The sequence below is a fragment of the Pteronotus mesoamericanus genome, unplaced genomic scaffold, assembly GCF_021234165.1.
Source record: "Pteronotus mesoamericanus isolate MK-2021 breed Mesoamerican mustached bat unplaced genomic scaffold, CSHL_Meso_final contig_20, whole genome shotgun sequence".
NCBI lineage: Eukaryota > Metazoa > Chordata > Mammalia > Chiroptera > Mormoopidae > Pteronotus > Pteronotus mesoamericanus.
This window is the reverse complement of record NW_026555085.1, coordinates 74945763-74968156: the sequence shown is the minus strand read 5'-3', so window position 1 is coordinate 74968156 and position 22394 is coordinate 74945763. Positions and strand designations below refer to the sequence as shown.

At 32.8% G+C, this 22394-nt stretch overlaps 1 protein-coding gene and 1 non-coding gene across 2 annotated transcripts in view; one reads left to right on the top strand and one right to left on the bottom strand.

Annotated features, from left to right (window-relative positions):
- NKAIN2 (sodium/potassium transporting ATPase interacting 2) overlaps positions 1 to 22394 on the bottom strand; it is an 878428-nt gene that overhangs the window by 442580 nt on the left and 413454 nt on the right. The window contains exon 3 of the mRNA XM_054569911.1: positions 9669 to 9806. Within this exon, the coding sequence (XP_054425886.1) occupies positions 9669 to 9806 (138 nt within the window). The remainder of the gene's footprint in view (positions 1 to 9668; positions 9807 to 22394) is intronic.
- Positions 11212 to 11343, top strand: LOC129068030 (small nucleolar RNA SNORA42/SNORA80 family). Its single transcript, XR_008528848.1, has one exon. It is a non-coding gene; the product is annotated as a small nucleolar RNA SNORA42/SNORA80 family (small nucleolar RNA).

Genomic DNA, 22394 nt, shown 5'->3' with positions numbered 1-22394 from the left:
CACAGTAAAAGTTTGCTATCACTTTAATTTTTAAGTTATGCAGTTATTTTGTACCCCTTTCACCAACTATTAAGTAACCTGATTTTAATGCAATTTTTAATTATATAATTTTGGCATCACTCATTTTAGGGAATTCTTGCATACTTCATGAGGATATATGAGCCCTTAAACATTCTTATAAACCAGGTTATAATTAAATAATTTCTTTTTAGGCATAACATACCTTTAGTTGTATAAAATGGTAAAATGAGGAAAACATTAGAAGCAATAATATAAAATTTTTTCAAGAACTGTCAAATAAATTATGATCATCAAATATATTTTTTTAAAAGATAACTAAAGCATTTTGGGCTAGCAACTCCACTTATGTTATTGTTTCTTGTTTTATAATTATCAAATTTATACCTCTGTACACATCTAATTATGACTGAAAACAAACTAGCACTAAAATAACTTAGTTCGTTGTCCACTGATATACAAGAAATGGAAACTGAGTGGAGGCTTAACCATGAATAAATTTAAATCCAAGGTAATCAGGGTGAAAGAAAAAAAGGATTTGATGAGAATGCTTCATTTCCAGTGATACTAAAAAGCACAAAGCTTTTCATTTTAAAATTGGTTAAAAACAAATTATGTTTTTTGCATATTAAAAGTGATGTTACATAATGAAAATCATGTGAGGTTGTACAATTATGGATAGTCTTTTTGCCATAATAAAGGAGGTGGCAATGGTACAGGGAAGGAGGCATCACTAGATAAATGATAAATTTTCCCTGAGTTCCAGTTTATTTTTTACTAATTTATGAAGAAAAGTTCAAGTGAGTTCAAACTTGAAAATTGCCCTTGGTGGAAAAAGGATAAAAGTTTTTAAAACTTTTACAAGTTCATTATGTATGTTTTAGTTCAGAAAATTCATAATTAAAACATGCCTTGGGAAAAGGCGTTAGTACCAGATATCTAAAGGCAAGTGCTCTATCCAATTTATTGAAATTCATTTATTTCAATCTAAATTAATCAATAGTAGCAGGGGCATTAAAAAATTAGAAATGATACTAATTTGTCCTTGAGTAAAGTTGTAGTAAGCTTGACAAAATTGACTAATAATTGTTTCAACCTGTTCTTTATCTATGAGTCTCATTCCCATTCATTCTATACTGGTGTGTGCAAGGTGTATGAAAAATCCATTCCAAGTCATTGTTCTAGGCTGACCTAAAGCTCTAGGGCTAAGCTTCTTTTAACTTTATTAAGTTGTCAGCTGAACATCACCGAAACCTCTCCCAAAGTCCACATGTTTTGCCATGCTTTTGATTAAATGGCCTGTATTAAAGTAATAATAATAAAATAGAAATCAGGAGAAGAATAAGAGGATGAGAAGAAGGAAAATACCAGCGTTTAGAAAACAGAATAAAAACTGTGCTAGAGTGTAAAATTTGAGACACAAACTACTTTGCATGTGTCACTGTCAATGTAAATGTAGGCATTTAAACCCTCGATTGCAAACTAACGGCAAGATGATTAAAATAAGACATCCCCTGGTAGCAACTTAACTGTACTGTGAATAAAATTATTTAGAAAATAGCAGCCTTATTTCCAAGGGGCACCTTTTGCATGTACATAATACTTTCACAATCCATGACAGCCTGATAAAAATAAATTCTATACTAAATGTTTCATTACATACAATAAAATATTTTTTACAAAATTCCTTAAATATAACTAGTACCTACAAAAAAGTGGGAGTTAAAGAGAAAAAGATCCCATTGTGTTCCAGAAAATGACAGGTCTAGGCAGACAGAAGTTTAACTGTGGTGGTTAGATAACATGTTCTTGTGCATGGAGTTCCCAAATGACTCAACATTTCCAAAAACCGTTGACAAGATGTCCACAAATAAACACAGAAATGACCAGAAAAAATGACAACTATTCCAGTAAGGAGACAGCTGGGCAATCAAAAGGCATCCTGCAACAAAAACTGTTTTCCCATCATCTGAAGGCTCAAATGCAGAGTATTTTGTGATATTGTTATAGAAAAAGATTTATTTTGAATTAAATAGTATAGAGAATATTATACCAAAGTGGTTTTGTAGTGATTACTACTCCCAAAGACCATTCTTCATTTAGTGTCAGTTTGGCTGGAATTGTAAAATAAAAATCGTTAATAAATATCAGAATTAAATAACTTGAAGGTGAAATCTTTTGTCAAGTCAAAACATTTTTTTTTCTTTTTACATGATTGCTTATAATTGCTGTTAACATAGAGACTATGCTAAAAAAAATCTAAATACAGAAAAGTCATAAATCTACATCATCAATTTGCCCCATCCATAGCCATAGAATTTAGCAAATACACTGGAGGTGGTGTCACTGCTTTGTCAAGATCCTGCCACTTTCTATTATTGCAGAACAAGGGAGGAGGGCAAAAGCAGAAATGAGAGGCCTTTGATCTTATCTGTTTTCACTTTTCTCTTTGTCAGAGATAAGTTTACAAACATAGAATGAGGGGGGAAAAAAGGAATGAGAAAGAGACCAAGCTAAGGATCAAGGAGAGATTTTTAAAAAGAAATAAAATAATTCTGGAGCTTTATGACAATAACATAAAATAAAAGCTCTATAAAAATAGATGCTCTCTTTCAAAATTTATATTGCCGAAACAATGCAAGAAGTAGAAAACCTGAAAAGACCAATTGCTGTAGAATTAGAAGGATGATTAACTACTACCATTTGTCAAAGCACTAGACATAGGTTTATAGTTGTTCATATGGAAAATAATAAAATAATTAATAAAAATACTGCAAGACTAAACTTTGGGTTTTAAATACAACTGTAAACCTACTTCTACCCCACCATGTATTACAAGTTAAAAGCTATAAATGAATCATATTCAAATAAAGATGTAACATGGAAATAAAATATTACAAGTAGAATGTAGTAATTGAAGCAAAAATTAATATATTACAACCAAGTTATAGTTTAATAAAGGACAGTTGGGTTAATATCAGAATATTTATCAACCTAATTAAGTACATCAAACATTTTAAAAAGGAATCATATTATCATACTAATATAGGTTAAAAATATTTAATAAAGTACATTGCCATTCTTGAAAAGTGAAGGAAACTACTTAAATATAATAAAGACTATTTACTGAATACTAATAGCGATTACATAATAAATTACAAAATACTAAAATCTTTATATTTAAATTCAGAAACTTGATTGAGAGTTTTGTTATCACCGTTTATATTTAATACATTCTTAGAGTCTTGTGAATATAATAAGACTATAAAAGAAATAGTATTAATATTAGACATAAGTGACAAAGTTTTTGTCTAAAGATAGTACTATAAACACCAAAGAGTTGCTAGAAAAACTTTAAAACAAGGGAATTCTGAGATGAAGAACATGCCAAAACAACATATTAACTCCATTTTAATAATAAGTACTTACAAAGAGAAAAATTTTCCATTCATGGTTGTTATAAAAGTTGCAAAATTAAAAACAAATATAATAAAAAGTGCAAAATCTGTACAATAAAGTCTATGTAGTCTTAATAAGAAGCAAGTTAAAACAAGAGAGATTAGCACGGAATGAACAAATTTTTGAATGAGGCACTTAAACCTCATAAAGTATCCTTTTCTACAAATTAATCGTTTTAAAATAGCAGTTTCAATTATAATCATAATGCTTTGTTGTTTTTAATTGAATATAATGATTTTAAATTTAACATTAAAAGACAATGCTGGAGAATAGCCAAGAAAAGTATGAACAAATGAAATACTGAGCATATATGTTTTACCACCTGTCAGAACATATTATAAACCCATTGTAATCATCAGTTAGGTAGTGACATAGGATACAAATGAATCAGTGGAACAGAATAGAGACTTGAGGAAAAAACAGAATATATGATACTTCAAGATTAACAAGTAAAATATTTCAATTATTTGAGAAAATAAATGTTGGCCCAAATGATTACCCATGTGAAAGAAAGTAGTATCAATGTCCTATTAGGTACTAAAATACATTCCAGAGTATTTAAAATTTTACTATAAAAAGTTCAAACAATAATTATCTTAGAAGGAAATATAAGATATTATTAAATGTATACAGGAAACTCAGAAATTATAAATATTTTACAGATAAAAATTAAAATTAAAATAAAAATTCTTTTGGTCAAAGTGACCAAAATAAAAACCCATAACATGAGAGAAAATGTCATACATCTATTTCTTGTAAAAATTCTTTAATGTAGGTTAATTGACACATTGCTAAAATGAAATTCAGGAGTAAAAATACCCTGAAAGAACTAAACTGATACAGTACAGGTATGAAGCACTGCTTGTTTGGAATAGGTTACAGAGGCTGTGAGAAAATAAATGGCCCATTTACCCTATAGTTAATTTTCCATAAACACCATGTTTCTTAACTAACTTTGGTATGTTTGAGAAGCAGTGATTTTGAGGTTTTACTAAAAAGTGCTAGCAATGCAGATAGCCTCTAATACTGGTTAAATGGAGGTCTGAGAGCTTTACATGGCAGTCAACTGGCAGTTCGAATGATACCAGAAAGGTGTGGAGTCAGATGAGACACAATTGTAACTGACAAGGTAAACCACCCACCTTGGCACACAGGCAGACTAATGAAGTACAACAACACGATCACAGTTCTTTCCAAGGGAAAATATAGGAGTTGCCCTCACCGACTGAGGGAGTGTTCAGTACAGTGATTAAAGGCATGGGTTTGGCAAATCAGAAGGACCTGGGTCCACATCCTAACTCTACTATTCCCTCATCATATAAGTTTAGGCAAAAGTTTTGTGAGGTTCAGATGAGGTTTATAGGATTTGCAGAGAAAGATCTAGGTGAAGGATAACAAAAAATACATGATTCTTACAAATGTTACTGTGATTTTGGTATGCTATATTCTTTTCTGTTTTTATGAAATTTGAGTAACAAATTTTTAGCTATTTTGGATTTACTTCTATTTTTGGGACTAGGTTTCTTTGATCAAGCCAATGAGTCCAAACTTTACAAGGTGTTCTTCTTTTATTTCAAAATAACTTAAAATAACTTTGTTAAATAGAAAGAAGCAAATAAAGTGAAAGAGGAAGAGAGAATGAAGGAAGAAAAGGAAGGAAGGGAGGGAGGAAGGGAAGAAGGGAAAAATAGAAACATTATTGAGCATTATGGCAACATGCTTTTTGGCAACATCACCAAGAAAATTGCAATTCCCTTAGCAATTGGAAACCTACACACTCCTCAGGTTATTTTAGAAAATTTAAAGCAGCACACACATTAACATTTTCTTGCCATTAACTAATAAACACTGAATATCCCAAATCACATTTTGCTTGTTTTAGGCCCAAACAAAGGGGCACTGGACAATTGCATTTATGACATAAAGTAATGCTTTCATAGTAGCCACTGTGTGTATTTACTTATGAATATTCCACTGGAGTTAATTAGGACATCTTGTTTGGATTGATACTGTTGAGAATTATACATAGAGACACTATCCATGAATTCTGACTTCAGATTTTCTTTGCTTGGAATTAAAAAATTTAATTTTGTTTTCCTTTAATATATACTCCTTGAAAGCCAGAGGCCTTCAAAGGGTACTAATGAGTTCTTTTCTCAATTAACAGTTTTAAATCTAAATATTTTTCTTCTTTTCTATTTAACTTACCAATACGCTCAGAATTTTATTTGTTGCTACTGTGCTCAGCATTTCAGTTGATGTCCACATGCTTTTGGGGGCATTTTTTTCAACTAAATAGAATGAAATGTCCTATCAATAAATGAAAGTATTTACAAACAGAAAATGTGGAAAGGGATATATTTCCTTAGATTCTACTTCAGGGCATCTGTCTCCTTCTTTTAGTGAATCTAGACCTAAAGCTAATGAAGACTTAACATTACACTTTTTCAAATGATATATAAATTTTTAATGTTTAAAGCAATAGAAAAGATCACAAAGGGAAAAGAAGTCAATTTTAGTAAGAGAAAAATAATAAACATCAAAATGAACATTTATAATATTTAAAGAATTACTATCTTTACTATGTTATACACAAACACACGCACATTAAGGGAAAAATGAACAATGAACACCAAAAGATAATCCCCCCAAAATGAAATAAAAATGGTTAATGAACATATGAACAAAGTCCAACTCAGTAAAATTAAGAAATGCAATAAAACCATGACTTTTTTCCTCCAATCAGATTAACAAAAATGAGAACAGGTAATATTAAGGGTTAGCAAGAGTGCAGTAAAATAGTCTCTGCTGAACACTGGTGGGAGGAAAATTCAGTTAAATAATTTGGGATAGGTAATTCTCAACTATATACTAAGAGCCTTAAATTGTTCATATTATTTCATTATACCTAGCAAATTCCTCCTAATGAATTAACTTGTAAATAAATATGGGGACTTTTTATGGATATTATAGGAAATTATGTATACTAAAAACATGGGATAGCATAATACATAGTATATAAAATACAATAATATATTCTATTGTTATAGAGCATAAAATATAATAGTATAAAGAGTTAAATGAACAATGACTTAGTCATATAAATTTTGAAATTGATAAAATGTTAAATATAGAATTTAAGACATATTTGAAGATATAACATAATCAGAGGTTTTATTTCCATATAATAAATGAAATAAGTTAAAACATAATCTTCAGTCATGAAATTATTAAAATGTTTGCTTATCTCAATTTTTATGCTGAATTGTTTTTACAATTTAAAATATAAAATGGCAAATATAGAAATTATAAAAGCCTACATTTTTAGAGGAAAGAGAAATCACTTTTACCATTAATATCTAAGCTTCCATTGCACAGTCGGCATGTGAAAATTTCTCAACTCCAGCAATACATGATTGTTAGTTGCATCTTGTCCCCAATTACGCACTGTTCTGTTAAACCCAGATCCTACATTGACCAGAATTTCTGTCACCTATGATTTCATTCCAGTTTCTTTTTATTGTATTTTTGCCATCTTTAGGAAAATTAAAATATCTTAATTCCATTTTTACAGTAAACTACCTACATTCCTGAATGCACTTTGACCTGCAACATGACATCACAGGCACTAGATTCCATGAATCTAATTATATAGAAATAGTTTGTTATACAGAAATTACCCTGAAATAGATAACTAGGTCAGAAATTGGTACTAAAACTTGCGTGGGACAGTAACACAGACCCAGAACACAAAGCATTAGTTTTGAGACAAGGTGGCAGGTGGAGGACAGGACAGCAAGGACACCGTCGGAGGAGACAGACACAAGGGTAAGGACGCTGTTTCAGAGGCCTTATGCGGACAAGAGAACTCATGGGAATTATCATCAGAACAATTAGCCTGACCACAGCCTGCAATGGGAAGATGGAAAGTACACCTATAAACCTGTGGATCTGGCTAAGCGGGTTTCCAAGCAAACAATTGACAATGTTACTTGTCACCTTTTAACCACATATAACATTATATTGAAGCGAAAATTGAGGTAAAGAAAAGAAGAGTTCATTCTCCAAGTATAATTTAAAGGATATATTTCCAACTCAGAATTTGCTGATTTAGAAAATAAAAGTTTCACATTTACAGTATTGTCAGCGGGCAAAAGATTCCCTAGTTAAGACACTGTCTCTACGAAAAGATCACATTCAGAATGCTGTCTGCAAGTCAAGATCAAATCAACGATGTAGCTCTAAGACATACTGTTAGGGTCTCAGAAAGGTTTCAGAGGCTTTCTGAGCTATGTAAGAGTTAGAACAATTTTAAAGATGTCCCATGGCATCCATTTTTACCCTTCATGCTAGAAAGAACAGCCTGTCTTGAAAAGATTTGTGGGTATGTATTTTATCCTTTAGATAGGGATGGAATTATAATTTGATACACAGAAATCAAGTAAAAATTTTTAAGAGTTGTAGCAGCTTGGAATATAAGGGACAGAAATAGTTCAGCCAGTAGCTTGGAACACCTTACTCTATTGCAAATTGCCTTTCAGCCTATTGCTAGCCTATACTGTTTAGTATTATTTTCAAATAAAAACAGCAATAAGAGAAAAATATAGCTAACATTTATTGATCAATCCTTAAACACTAAGCATTGTGCTAAGGATATTTTATAGAATATCTCATTTATGCCTAAAACCTCTGTGTTTTTAAACTGTACAAACATTTTGATCCACATCTAGATTTTTATCTGAAGAAACTTGTCAGAAATGGAGATTAAATATCTTTCTGCATGATGACCAGAATGGCCTCATTTATAAGAATAAAATCATGGAGAAGTCTCAAAGTCTAATAAAAGGGAGGTTAAATGAAGAATCTTTTGCATAATGGCTTATAATGTATCAATTAAAGCATATAAGTTAATGTAATTATTGCTTTCATTTTAAACATAAGAACACTATGGATCAGTGAGCTTGTTCTGTCTAAAGTCACACAGAGTTTGGCAGATGCAAGATTTCAGCCTAGGTATTATGACTTTAGAAGACCCATACCCAAACACTATAATATTGTGCTTTATTGGATCAAATTACAATTTATATAAGAAAATGAACCATACTAAAATATCTGTGCATTGAACAACTTCACTGTGCAATAGCACACATCCATCTTTTTATAAGATTTACATGGCTACATACTGGTAGAGATGACATGTACTCATTTCTGGGTATGCACTTCAGAGGAGGAGACTATGAACTTTTCACTTGTCCTTAGCCAGACTGGGAATTGCTGGGTCCCAGCTCCCATCATATTGCCTATTTCTGAAACAAGGAGCATTATCTGGGTTCCAGATGACAAAGAGAAAAAGGTCATAGGGGAATCTTTTATGTGAGGGAGGCCTTCGTGAAACCCAAGACAACCTGCTGTTGTCTGTTGAATAAGGCAGAGCTTTACCTGTGCTGTCTTCTATGTTTGCCTTTGCCACAAACTCACTTTATAATTTTAAATAAATGCCCATAGACTTTTCCTTTTGTTAAAAAAAGAAATAGAAAAATGATGAGACTGAAAAAAAAATCTACATTAATGAAGTGCTATAGCTGAGATCTGAGGCACATACAAAAGTAAAAAATCCTAAATCATGGTTCCCATAGCAACTGCAACACAGTTGGATTTCACTTTTATGTTAAGTAAGTTTAACTTGAGTGGGAATGCAAAATACTTCCTCTAAGCCAAAAAGAAAATCATGGAGTACATAGACATATTGGTCCAGATTCTCCTGGCTTTTGAGTATGTTAAATATGAACCCTAATATGTGTTAATATTTTCACACTGAAACTCTAAGTTCATTTATATTAATTTTAAACAATCATTATTCAATTTAAAAATATGATTATTTAAAAAGGGAAAAATCCCATTAAATCTATTAAATCAGAGGGCAAGACTTTATAATGTGAAAAGGCAGGGGCATAGTTCTACTTTTAATTACAAAAGAAAATTTAATGAAAGTACAATTGATGAAAACAGTCTGATTACATTCACTCTTAAGTGCTTCAAACATGACATTTTAAGTTATTGTAGATGTAATCTGAAACTATGAAAACAAACACATGGTACTTTGAGGAGAATGTATACATATAAATTTTCAAGACATTTTCATATCTTTCTCTATTCCAGTAACATTTTAAAAGGGCAGGAAGAGTACTTACTCCTTTTATGTAACGAGGTCTATATTGAATAGTTCCAAATAAACCAAGAATGACGATAATAATATGTACAAAATTTGCCAGGATAGGTGCCCACTGATATCCGAGGAAGTCAAATATTTGCCTCTCCAGCACACAAACCTAGAATAGCAAAATGGGATATATAGATGAGCACACTGATGAGAGAAAAAAAAGAAATGCATTGATACTATAATTAGCAATTGTAACAGAGTTACCATAACCAGCATTTGTCTTTAACAGTGATAATGATATTTTCAGGTATATTTCAAATGAAGTCTATGGGAGGCGTGGATCCATACACAATAACTGTCCCCTCAGGGATGAGTTTGTGGAGGCTTCAAGCAGCATTCACAGGATGTCATCTGTGCAGTCACAGGGTAAATTATATTGTCATACTGTTAAAAACTTGAACTCATCAACCAGAAAGTTCAGGAAGTCCACATGACAGGTTTGTCGTTAGTATCTGCTCAATGTCATTATACAAGGGAAAAGAACAAAGGGGATTGATATAGTTAAAAAAAAAAAAAAAAAAAAAAAAGGACATTCAAATCAAGAGACCAGGATTCTGCACATAGAGCTACCACTAAACAGCTGTAGTGACCTAGGCAAGTTGTTTCCTTTCTTTAGGGGTCTGATACTCATTTGTAAAATGCAGGACTCCAACTATCATCTAGGGTCCTTTTAACCCTAAGAGTATTGGATCATAAATCAAACATGACTTTTTGTCATACTCAGTTACCTATAGTTACCAGGTATAAGGAGGGCTGCAAAAGGAAATTAAAAATAGAATTAAATTTCCTTTCCAGTGGAAAAAAATAAAGCGTTACTGTTATAAAAGCAAGGAACTTAAGCCACTTCAAATTCTCCTGGATTCACCTGTGCTTACAATTTTACAATTAAGGTATATGTAAGAATCTAAGCAGTGAGAAGAGAAATACAAATCAACCAACCAAATAACCAAAGAATAAAAAATAAAGCTAAGATTGATTCATACTCCTGAAGTGTCATTTTATATTGAAAGGAGAAACCTGCACAGCTGGCAAGTCTCTCTTCAGATCTAACGAAGCAAGGAGGGCTGGCGTGAGTTAAACCCCTTTATTCCTCCTGTCTGCGATAGTGCACTGTCTGTTCAGAGTAAAACATTGTGAAAGGACCTGATGTTCCAAACAAAGATCTGACAATTTTTTCTCACTCAGGGTTTAAAGGACAATTATTTTAAAACCCCTAATTTACTAACATCACTATGCTTTAAAGTTATTTCTTGTCAGAAGGACATACTAACTCTTGAAACAGACAGTGGACTTTTAAATTAAATACGTGTAGCTCAGTTTGAAGACTTCTTGAATCATCATCATTTGCACTGCCTTTCTTTAGCTGAATAGCACATTTTTCCATCAGGGACTGAAAGAGAAAATAAGCTCGTGGCAGCTATTTGCATAACACCTGTATTTCCTAAGACACATTGGGTACCATTGCAACGATTGTAACAATAACTGTTTTGCCTAGTCAAATCTTCATTTTCAGTGCATGGGTTTGGATTTATGGCAGACCGTACCCCTGGGTCTCTTACAGTGCCCCATGCCAGAACAAACTGTGGCCTCCAACCATTGCCTGGCTTCTGCCCATAGGCTGCAGGCATACACTTGGCTACACAGTGGAAAAAAATCTTTATTTTCACTTAGTCATGGCAGTGGTTACAAAAAGAGAATCTAGGTTGTTCTACCCTTCATATTGTAAACCCACAATTCCCAACAGTCTCAGCAGTGGAATGAAATATTCTGATTGATTAATAAACTGACTGTCATTGAAGTTGCACATAACCCCAGACTCCTAAGCCTTGAACTGCCTTCTGATGAAACATTCCTTCAACTGTTACCATGCAGTCGATGCTTTATATAGAGGAGGCTCACTGTGATGTTAGGCGGTGTTACGTGTGCCTTGCTAGAATGCATCTATGGCATTGAAAATGGGTGGTTATTCTCAGAACGCCATTGCTAATCATCTAGGTAAAAGCTCACGCTAACAGAGATTTCTCTTATTCTTATCCTATGAATAAACAGTAAGTAGGAATGTAAAACATCAGCAAGAAGAATCTAAACTCTATAAATTTTGAGCGTAATAACTATGGTGACACAACAGGGAAAAAGCACAGAGGATGAGGTTCATCCATCAAACGGTGGGTAATCTCCCAATAAAATGTTCAATTATGGAAGAAAATAGCAGTGCCATCATTAATTATAAAAATATATAGATGATAATATACTTGCTACAACCGCAAAGCTAAAATGAAGTTGCACCAACATTTATCAGCCTTTTTTTTATGACAGAACTAATAGTTTCATCAAACATTACTTATAAGTTTATGCAGACTGAGTAAATTAATGTGCAATTCTTCACTTACAATAGTTTTACATTTCTCCTCTTTTTGATTGGCCCTTTTAGCCATGATAAGTAGCTTTATCACAGATTGTGTAATTTAGAGATAGGACTGAAGAACGGACAATTTTCTGAAATATTCAGTGAGTATCAAGGGAATAATAATTTATAGAAGTAGTTATAGTTTTTTCTAACAATTCCTTCCAACAGGATGTGCATCAACTATGGAGTTATAGTGGGGGTTGGTGTGGGGTTGGAGGAAAGACAGAACAAATATTTGTTAAAACACATTATGTGCTGGGCATTTACACTATTTACAATTCACATATTAGCTCATTGATTTTGCACAAAACCCAGGAAGGTAAATATTATTGTTTTATTTTTCAGATTAAGAAATCTAAAAGGTGGTATGGGTAGGTGATTCGATTGAATCTGAGAAGTGGTAAGTAGGAGAAGAGAAACATAGGTCTGTGTGCACAGCCCTGTGCTCTGTCCCTACTTTTTGGACTCCAGCCACACCTAGTTCCAAAACAAAATGCTTTCACAGTTTATGTTGCAGACCTCTGCTAATTAAAGGATATATGCTACATTTTTGCCTTATCTGTTTAGTGTAGAGAATCTCTCTGATTACATTGGTCAGATCATGACATTAAATCATCATTGGTCAAGGCAAAGCTCTTTTTCTTGTTTGGTTTGTTCATTCTATTTTCTTATTTGCCCCTTTCAACACATGTTTTCAGCGTTATTTCCCTTTCTCTAATTATACCCTCGGTAATATACAGACTTTATGTCCTTTCAACCACCTGACTTACAAACATATGTATATGGCCTTGAAAAACATACACTGCTGTTGAGTGTGTGTGATGTTAATATAGAATATCTTATGGAATAAGTCTATTTCATGCTTATCTATTTTATTCTATATTTTGTTTCTGCATGTGTGTATTTCGTTTCTGCACATTAGCCTATTATAAACTCATAACTTGTTGCTTTTCACAAATATTTTGACATATATTTATTTTTTTCCCAATTTTTGGCTATAACACACATGAGTGCATTAAACAACCTTGTATCTGTATGTTGATATAATGATAGGTTATATCCCACAAAGTAGAAAAACTGGATCAAATTCTGATTGCAAAATGTTAAATATTATAACAACTGTTACTAATTCCTCTTTGATATATATGTATGTACTGGTAAAACATGAAATTAATGTTTTGCCTCATAGTGAATGTGAGTTTTAATTCCCTTTTGCATTATAGTAAATGTGAATTCTAATAGCTATTTTTCATCCAGTAGAATAGGCTTAAGCTAAAAAAGTCTTCAAAAATCTAATAAGTATGATTAAACAAAGTTTATCTTATCCTAAATGACAATGAAATTCATAACAAGTTCCTGCGAATTGTCGAGATAAAATAAATGTATTGACTTTTCAAACTAGAAGAGACTCCACACTCCTCAATTTATGCCTTAGAAACTGGGCCAACTAAGTTTGATGTCTTAATAGAAGAGAATTCAATTGGCAACAAGTTTGCTTCAAATATTTGCATTGTAAAGGGAAACTTTAGTATTTCCTAGTTTGTTGCCATTTAACTTTATTGAGAAAAAAATCACATGTACATGAACACATTAAACATTTTTTTAAGCCAAAATGGTACATTTATAGCTGGTTGTTTTTGAATGGTGGGAGAAAAATGGGTTTTCTTGAGACACTGCATTTTGCTAATAATAACCAAGATTTATTAATAATTTTTATTTCTAATATTATTATAATTTTCTTAAGTCTTTAAAATTTAATTTGTGACTTATTAAAAATAATGCAAAATAAATATACATGGCCTTTGAGATAAAAATAGTCTTTTTATTCTATCATGGTGGAACATGGATTTCTTGATTTTAAAAACATGAGAGTGTTATTAAAGGCTAGGAAACTAATTAAATTTTTAGTGCTAAATTATAAAATGAAATTATCTATGGACCCCCTTGTTATCGTCCTGTATGGTCCCCTTTTCAGTATCTTTACTCCCCTTCAGGAACCTGAGATTTCAGATTGTCTCAACATTCCAGCCTCTGAGGAAAGATGTAAGATAGACGCATATTCAGATGCCAAACCAGCCAAGTGTTCCTATCAAAGTCCGTTTTCATTGTCCAAGTGCACTGCAGGGAAATGACAAAGCTTGCCAAAACTTAATAAAATATAAATTGTGGGATTTCAGGGATTAATAAAGAAATGATTTGCATTTTAGTTGTTCGCAGTTTACTTTCCTAGCAAGTTAAATTAGCCTTGTTATAGCATAAAAAGCAGGAAATAGTAAGGAAAGTCAAGATGAACATTGACATGGGCAAAAAAGTTTCCAAAATAGGTCTGAAATTCTTATTTCACTCATAGGGCCCTTGGAACTTTAGACAAACTATAGGCAGACCCACAGTATGGCCATCTGTTTGTCAGAATTTAGTCAATAGAAGTTGCTGCTGACCTTTGTTTCTACATTCCAGTCAGGTATGCACAATTCATCATTTCCAGTGAAGCAGATAAGCAATCAGTTCTAGTACTGTCTCCTTGATCCATGTACGGCTCTGCTCCTTCAGTGAGACATTCCAGCCAGTGATCTTGCCTTGAATTCAATTTTCTCCTATACTTGACTAACTGGTGCAGCATTTTCTGTCTCTTTACTGTCTGCTCACTTTGGTAAAACCCGTGGATTTTAATCCTGAATATATTCTGGACCTGTCTGACTCCAGATTCAAAAAGGATGTGCCATGTTGGTTTCTGTTATTTTTAAGTCAATCTCCTGAAAAGCTTTAAAAACTAGAGGTATTTTGGGACTTTACAATATGGCTGAACTGCAGAGGGCTTTAATGTTCCCCCCTTAAGATTCTCTGTGTTGATCATAATGGACAAAATAAGTGAAAACATACATTCCAGCTTTAAAAATATGACATGTAGTTGATATACTAGAGACAATTTCTTTTCATCTTACCAAGAGGCCTGATTCATATATATGAAATGAAGAGAATAAACTTGAAGTAGGGTCTGCAATGATTATATATGTGAGGTATGGACAAAGCCAAACTTTGTCCATGGCTTTACTTGAAAAGTTTTAGATTCTTTTGAGTAACTGGAGTTATTCAGGTATGTGTGTGTGCACATGTGTGAGCATGCATGTGGCATGCTTGTGTGTATGTGGTTCATTAAAGGGAACAAAATAAAGTTGTAAGATTTTTGGTAAAGGCAGGCCACAAATAATACATCCTTGTTCAATTGAACCAAGGATTTTCTGTCTCTTTTTTCTCATAATTTTTTCTTTTAAAAAGCAAAACAAAGAAAGAAGCTACAATAACAAACAACAAAAACACCACCAAAAAGGGATCTGGCCCTAATGGCTTGGATTATAATAGAAATCAACATGCCACAGTGGTTCAGAACCCCAGTTTTAAAATGAGACAATTCTGCTGGAATTCTAACTCGCTCTGTGACCACAGGAGGTTCCCTTACCTTTCTAAAGCCTGTTTCTTCATCTATATAATGGGGAAATTGTAATGCATAGCTCCTATGATCTTCATAAAGATTAAAGTGATAATGTATATGGAGTGCCTGTTTACGTGCCTAGGTTGCATCTTAAGGTGGCTCCTATTATTAATTAATATGTTGACAATGCATAACACATTCGGACACTGGCATTTCAGTACAAATACCATCCTAGATTGATACTCATGCCAGAATATCTCAGAGAGAATCAAATGTTTCATATTCTACTGGTCATAAATATAAATAATAACATGGCAGACATGGATAACTTGTTTACTCAAAAAGGGGATTTTTATTAATGAATATTTTATTTTCTGATTCAATAACCCATGTATCTAATCTATTATGATACTATGATAAAAATTAGGTTTAAAACATCATCATTTTCTGTGTAATTTTCCTTCACTTTCCTCACTTTTCAAATGTAATAAATATCAACATTTATTTAAAAATCTCTGTCTCCAGATAAAGTTAAGCACAGTAAAGATTTTCAATAAAATATTGGGGAAGATTTGGCATAAGCTCCTAGGAACTAAACAAAACTAAGTATTTATATTTCTTACATTTTCTTATAAGCTGCATTACTGACACACAGTACATGAAATTTTTAACAGATCTGTGTGAAAACACAGTGTCAGTCACATAATTCTGAGGTTGAATTAATAATGTTATTTAATTGACCCATATATGAGTCAAAGTATATTTTAGGAATTTTCTTTCTATTTTTGTACAATAGTGCCAATTCTATAAAAGTCTAAATATGCCAGCTGATATTATAGTTGTTGTGATACCAGAATCATTTATTATTTCTCACAGCTGTTGATTCTGCATAGCAATTTATAATCATTTCATAGCTAACACTCATGCTATCAAAAGACAACTTGATGACTAGCATATTATACTAGATTAAAAAATAGGCTTCTAAAAAAGCAGCATGATAAGTTAACACTAGAGTACAAATAAAATATTGTTTGACTGTTGTTGAACGGAAGTAGCAAGTCATGTGACTGATCTGTGTGTCTATATGCCAAATTATGTGTTCGTGTGTGTATAATGCTAAATATTATTTGATTTTTGGTAAGAGGGATTTATTTATTTATTTTAAGCATATTTTATTGATTATGTTATTACAGTTGTCCCATTTTTTCTCCCTTTATCCCCCTCCGCCCTGCACCGCCCCTCCCCCAGCACCTCATCCCCATCCTCCCTGCCCCACTTAGTTCATGTCCATGGATCATACATATAAGGTGTTTGGCTCCTCCATTTCTTATACTGTTCTTAACCTTCCCCTGTTTTGTGCCTACCAATTATGTTTCTTATTCCTTTTACCTTTTTCTCCCATTGTTCTCCTCCCCCTCCCCACTGATAACCCTCCATGTGATCTCCATTTCTTTGGTAGGAGGGATTTAAATGCTTTTAACTTAATATCTTTTTATCATAACACATATCTCTGTCCTCTGACTGAATGAATAGAAGTAAGTCTAGATTCTGATATAATAATTATTAAAAAATCAATTGAGTGCTTACTATATCCCAGGCAGTATGTTAAGTACTTTAAAATATAATTCAATGCATTCTACAAGTATTGTCTACCAGTACCTTAATGGTAAAGATAAGGAAATTGATGTCATGATGGAGATCATGATTATAGAGCTGGGATCAAGTCATTACAAGTTCAATGTCCATGTTTTAACCACAAACCATTTACAACTAATTTACTAGTAGACCTTAGAGTGCTTCTTTCAAAAAATCTAAGGGCACCAGTTAGGCTTTATTACCAAATACTTTCCTAATTCAATAACTAAATAAACATAAGAGATCCTTTGTTCTCGGTACAAGATAAAAAACAAAAAGATATACTAATTACTATTTTTATATATTGTTCTGCAGTTTGAAGCCTTACATATTATGAGGTTATTACCATAACCCCATAAAATAATATTTATTACTACCATAACTCTGTTACTACAAATTGTGTGATTCATTCTAGAAACAGATTTACACTTAGGACAGAACACTTTTGAAAAAAACAAACTAAAAGTTTGTATTATAAATACAGTTAATAGGCTAATAATCCTGCTAAGTCTCAACAAAATGACATCTATCAGAAGTTGTGACATAAAATGGTTTGTACCTTAGCAACCAAACTCTAATTTATTAAGTTTTAAGTTTCCTTGTACTTAATATGAAGAAAGTTAAAAAGATCACAGCCCAGGTCTTCTTGTAGATTGGTCACTGTTTTGATTTTTCCACAGATTCTACATTTTCACTCAGCGAAAATCTAACTTCCCAGAAGAATTAGAACACATCAAAATGACAACTGTTTTAGGCAGTTTTCAGAACTCACACAAAGCACATGACAGGCATGAGTTAGGATATTTAATGTGTCCATTTGACCTTGAATTTCCAGTCTCTCCAACAGTCTTAACTGATTCGAGACCAAGCTAATGCCCAAATAGGTTAAATACTTATCACATTGAAAGAAATGTCCAAAGTTCATAAGACCATGGCCATGGACTTTTAAACCATGGATTCCATAAGCGGTGATGATGTATTGTAAGTACTGAGCAACACAAATCATATCTGAGACACTAGCGAGTGTGTGGGATTTGGAACAGGTGACAAAGTGGATCAGAAAAGTTTTATGTTATCTGGCAGAATTAGTTTTATATTATGATATATGCTAATATCTGAAATGGTTCATAGGGAAGAAGTTCTCAAAACTCTCAAGAGGGCCCAGGTGTAAATGTTCAAATGATACCTTCACTATAGATCTATATATTTGTTTCCGATCCACTTCCAAATCTCATACTATTCCCGTAGCAAATGCATACAAACAAATACATCATGATGTGGCTAATATCACTAATACTCAAAAAAAAAAAACAAAAACAAAACCAAAACAGATGAGGAATGGGTTGATTATATTTAATTAAGGACTTTAGGAATTAGGTAGAATAAGTTGCTAAGTTCATCATGTGCCTCATCTCTTTGTTCAGTACTGACTTTTTATTCATCAAGAGCTCAGTTAAAGCTGAATAACAAAAATAGCTTGCAGTGTTCTTATTTTCATGTATCATATGTTATTGCTTTCTCTTAGCAAATGACTTTCTCTAGAGATAACTCTATTGCTATTTTTTAACAGCACGATTATATTAAACATATTAAAGCTGCCATCTGGAGAATTTGAAATTTGTCAACTAGGTAAAATTGCAGATGTATTTCTTTTCTGGAAAGCTGATAAAGAGTCCAAAAACATGCCACATATATCATTATCAGAGAAGCAATGTCTAGGTTTCTTTCAGTTTGGGTCTTAATAAATACTTGTGTATCTTTGTATGGATTTTTATTTTTGTGAATTCAAAACGAGGTACAACACCACTCCAATACTCCTGTCCTCTCCCCACTTGAGGCAGTGAATTAATAATGTAATTACCATTATCAGTGTTCCTTGTTTAGCAAATGCTGTATATTTAACATGATTGGAGTGGGAAGCATGCATACTGTCACAGGGAACAGAAGTGGATGTCATAATATCCTGAACCCCGGCATCTTCCCTGTCTTCTTTCCCTCCCATCTGCTCTTCCCCTACTTACACGAAGGACCTGCAGTTTCAGGGCCCTGTCGTCTGTGTCTAAAGCAAGGCAGCCATATGGAAGATGTCAATCAAACCTCTCAAACTCTAGGTTATGTCTCTTTCATAAAATTCAATTTCATAAGGATGGAAAATGGAATGACAGCCTCACTTACTGTGACTGCTAAAGGCCAATCAAGAGTTGAAATGAAAGCACAAATGTTATCAAGATCACTACGATGTACTGGCAGTCACTGTGGCAGTGGGTTCTATCAGAAAAATTGCAACTAGGAATACGAGAGAAAGCCATTTTAGACAGCTACAGAAATATTTTAGAATTTGTTGTGAGGCACACTATTTTTGACATTGTAAATACCATGTCTGCTGTGCCCTTTAAAGTAACCATATTATTGCATTTAACACAGATATGGAGATTCTGTTTTGAAAAGAGGCAGTCATAACACTTGTTTTCCTGGTGACAAAGGTGTCTGTGCCTGTCCATGGGTGAATGTAATAAGAGAAGATGTTCTCTATCACCTTTAAGTGTTCTACCACGGACTCCATTAATGTAGCGTAGATAACTGGAACGGGCTCAAAATGATAAATTCTGTCAAGCTATATGAAATGTATTTTATACTTTATGCTTGAAAAGTCAAAGCATTACAAGTACTCTTAAATCACACGCATGGTTTATTTGTCTGCATGCACACATGTCTTATATGTACTATTACTATTTATAGCACTATGCCAAACATTTTACAGATAGGAGCTTATTTAATGAGATAGGAAATACTTCCATTTTAAAAACGAGAAAACTAAGGCAGAGAGATTAATTGCTCCAGGTTATATGGCTGTTAATTGGTAAAGATGATTGGTGTCAAGTCCAAGCTTTGAACCACAATCATATCACTTCCCAGGTGATATGAAAAATATATAGGCATATATAATATATACATTCTCTATATTGTTATAGATACAAATGTATATGTACATATTTTGTTATACTTTGTGTCAAGAATGATTTTTTCTTTTTGTTTCATGAACTCATCATACCATTTCTTTTCAGTGGGTCCAATAAGAAGTTGATGAAACCATACATCACATTATCTGAAATGTTTTTAAAGTAACAGAGTTTCTTCTACTGTAGGTAGCCGTCAGCATGATACCACATTGCAGCAGCATCTTGTCTTGTATCTCCCAATGATATACAGTTACATTCCACTGGAAATAGGAAATTCCTTAGACAATGTCTCTGAAGTTGTGCTACTGCATGGGAGAAATTTAGGATGTTAACTGTCTGTAAGTGGTCCAAATCATTTATGAGGTGTTCAGAGCACTGAACATGTGCTCTGTCACGTTACATGTTAAAGTTATACCGTGCTTGTTGTATATACAAACTCATATCTTGTTACATCAGTTGTATTTGTAACATGGATCACTACATGATTTAATTGTTATATATACAATTAACTTACAAGTGTAAAAATATAATTTTAAAAATATAGTTTAACATACTGGAAAGACTAGATAGTGGTATAAAAGTAAGTTTCTAAAGGATAGTTTGAAAAACAATGATAAAAATCTCAAAATTATCGATTTCCCAAATGATTTTCCAAGTCTTTAAGCTCTTATTCCACTGTAAAGAAAAAGAGAACAATACATAAAAATGCATAGATGATAAATTATGGCTTTTTTATGCAAAAATAAAATGTCAAATTTTAGCCAGTGATTCACACACAACGAGTCTTAAGTTCTACATCAATAAAAGGTATTTTATAGTTTGAGTTAAAATAAAATGTGTCATGTGTATATGTATGACTTTTATAATTACTACCTCAAAAAATATTTTGGATTAACACCCAATGTGAAAAGAGAGGGTTATAATGTATCATTATCTTGACACTCAACATATTTTTATGTAATTTTGTGTATAAAATGTATAGCATATCCACTACACTACACCATAGTCTAAGGCATTCTAATAGTTCTATATACTCTAATTCTCTTGATTCACTATGCATTTCTAGGACTATAATTACAGATGGGGGTTTAGACTTCGCTTGGCCAGCAAGGCGATCAAACCCTCTCAGAACAGTTAGGAATGGGAAAATGGCAGGAGAGCACAGCGCTTGGCGATGTCAAGACAGTACAAGCTGCCTGACTAATGGTGGGCTTGGCAGAGCTCAACAGGAGCCTCGGGATTGGGCTCCTGGGATATTGTTTAGGAAAGATAAATTCTGACCAATATCTTATACCTTGGAGCAAATAGAAGCCTGAAGAATAGTAACAACATGCTTGACTTCCTTCATGAAAGTGCTTGTGACTTTTTGAAAGTCACCAATTATTTTTCTTGGGCCCATAGACAAATATTTAATCATGACTCTACTTCCCTTTGCTCTGTGATTGACAATCTCAGTGGGAATCATTATCAGGTTCTACAGCTATACTGTTTTTCAAAGTTCTGACAATAATTCTGACCTTTTCTAAGTATATCATTAAGACTCATTCATTGGAAAGGCTTCCTAAAATTTAGCATCTTTTTCTAGAGTTGAGAGTTTCAAATAATGCTGAAATGTCCACATTATCTTTAGGTAATTCCCTCACTATTAGGATGAAGTTTCTTAATTCTTCAAGTAGGCTAACCATAGAAAAGAAAGAAAGGCTTGAGAAAAGAGTACTAAGTTGTCTTTCCCTTGAATCTTAATGATACAGTAATTAGGGCCAAGAATTGTGTCTATGTGAATACATATGTGTACAAACACATATTTATATATATGCACATCCTCTATCATATATATTAGTTGGTATCTCATTTAATGTCCCAAATATGCAAGGTAGATATTATAATCTCCATTTGATAGATGAGTAAATGACTAATATGAGGATTAGATACTTTGCTTAAGGACAGTTAAATAGCACAGGTAGGTTTTGAAACTACATCTGAAGACTGAGGCCTATCCTCTCTTCCTTACAACATATTCCCTCACTATGCTAAACAATGTTTAGGTAACTTGAGTCTGTAAAAACATCTTTGATACCCTTAAGATGCTGTCTACCCCTGTTTCAAACAAGTTAAATGTGTTGGGGGGAGGTTAAAAATTGTGAAATATCATTGGTGAAAAATCCAGTTAAATTTGTTATATATTTTAAAGTCTTTAAAAACAGTCAAATTTAACAGAGTTTGGAGACTATCAGGGTAAGTAAAAAACAAAGTGTGTATGCATAT